We start from the raw sequence: 379 nt of genomic DNA on the forward strand, positions 1-379 counted from the left end.
GGCATTGTTTAAACACCTGGATCCAGCTATGCCTGACAGCCACCATTCCTGGACTTTACAGTCAATAGATTCTCTTTCTTTGCTTAGACCACATGAGGTTGAGTTTCCATGACTCACAACTGAAAGAGACCTCAGTAGCCAGAGAGAGCCGGGGACCTGCCCAGAGTCACCCAGCAGGTTGGTGGCAGAGTCATCGTCTCTGTTGGTTGTTTCCGTTTCCCTGCTCAGCCCGGCCTGTCCAGGGGTTGGAGGGGCTGGAAGCAGAGGCAGGGAAGAGGCTGGGGGCATAGGCTCCCGGGAGAGATACCTGAGGCCTGGAGCAGGGGGGCAACAAACTTAGGGTGGACGAGTCGCAGGACTGGGTACAAGGGCCCGACCC

The 379-nt window shown here is 57.0% G+C and overlaps 1 protein-coding gene across 1 annotated transcript in view; it reads right to left on the reverse strand.

Moving 5' to 3' along the window:
• LOC105826220 (cytochrome P450 4F6-like) overlaps positions 1–379 on the reverse strand; it is a 14,219-nt gene that overhangs the window by 8,231 nt on the left and 5,609 nt on the right. Inside the window, exon 2 of the mRNA XM_012664163.1 lies at positions 308–374. Coding sequence (XP_012519617.1) covers positions 308–374 — 67 coding nt within the window. The remainder of the gene's footprint in view (positions 1–307; positions 375–379) is intronic.

The sequence above is a fragment of the Propithecus coquereli genome, unplaced genomic scaffold, assembly GCF_000956105.1.
Source record: "Propithecus coquereli isolate 6110/MARCELLA unplaced genomic scaffold, Pcoq_1.0 Scaffold864, whole genome shotgun sequence".
Taxonomy (NCBI): domain Eukaryota; kingdom Metazoa; phylum Chordata; class Mammalia; order Primates; family Indriidae; genus Propithecus; species Propithecus coquereli.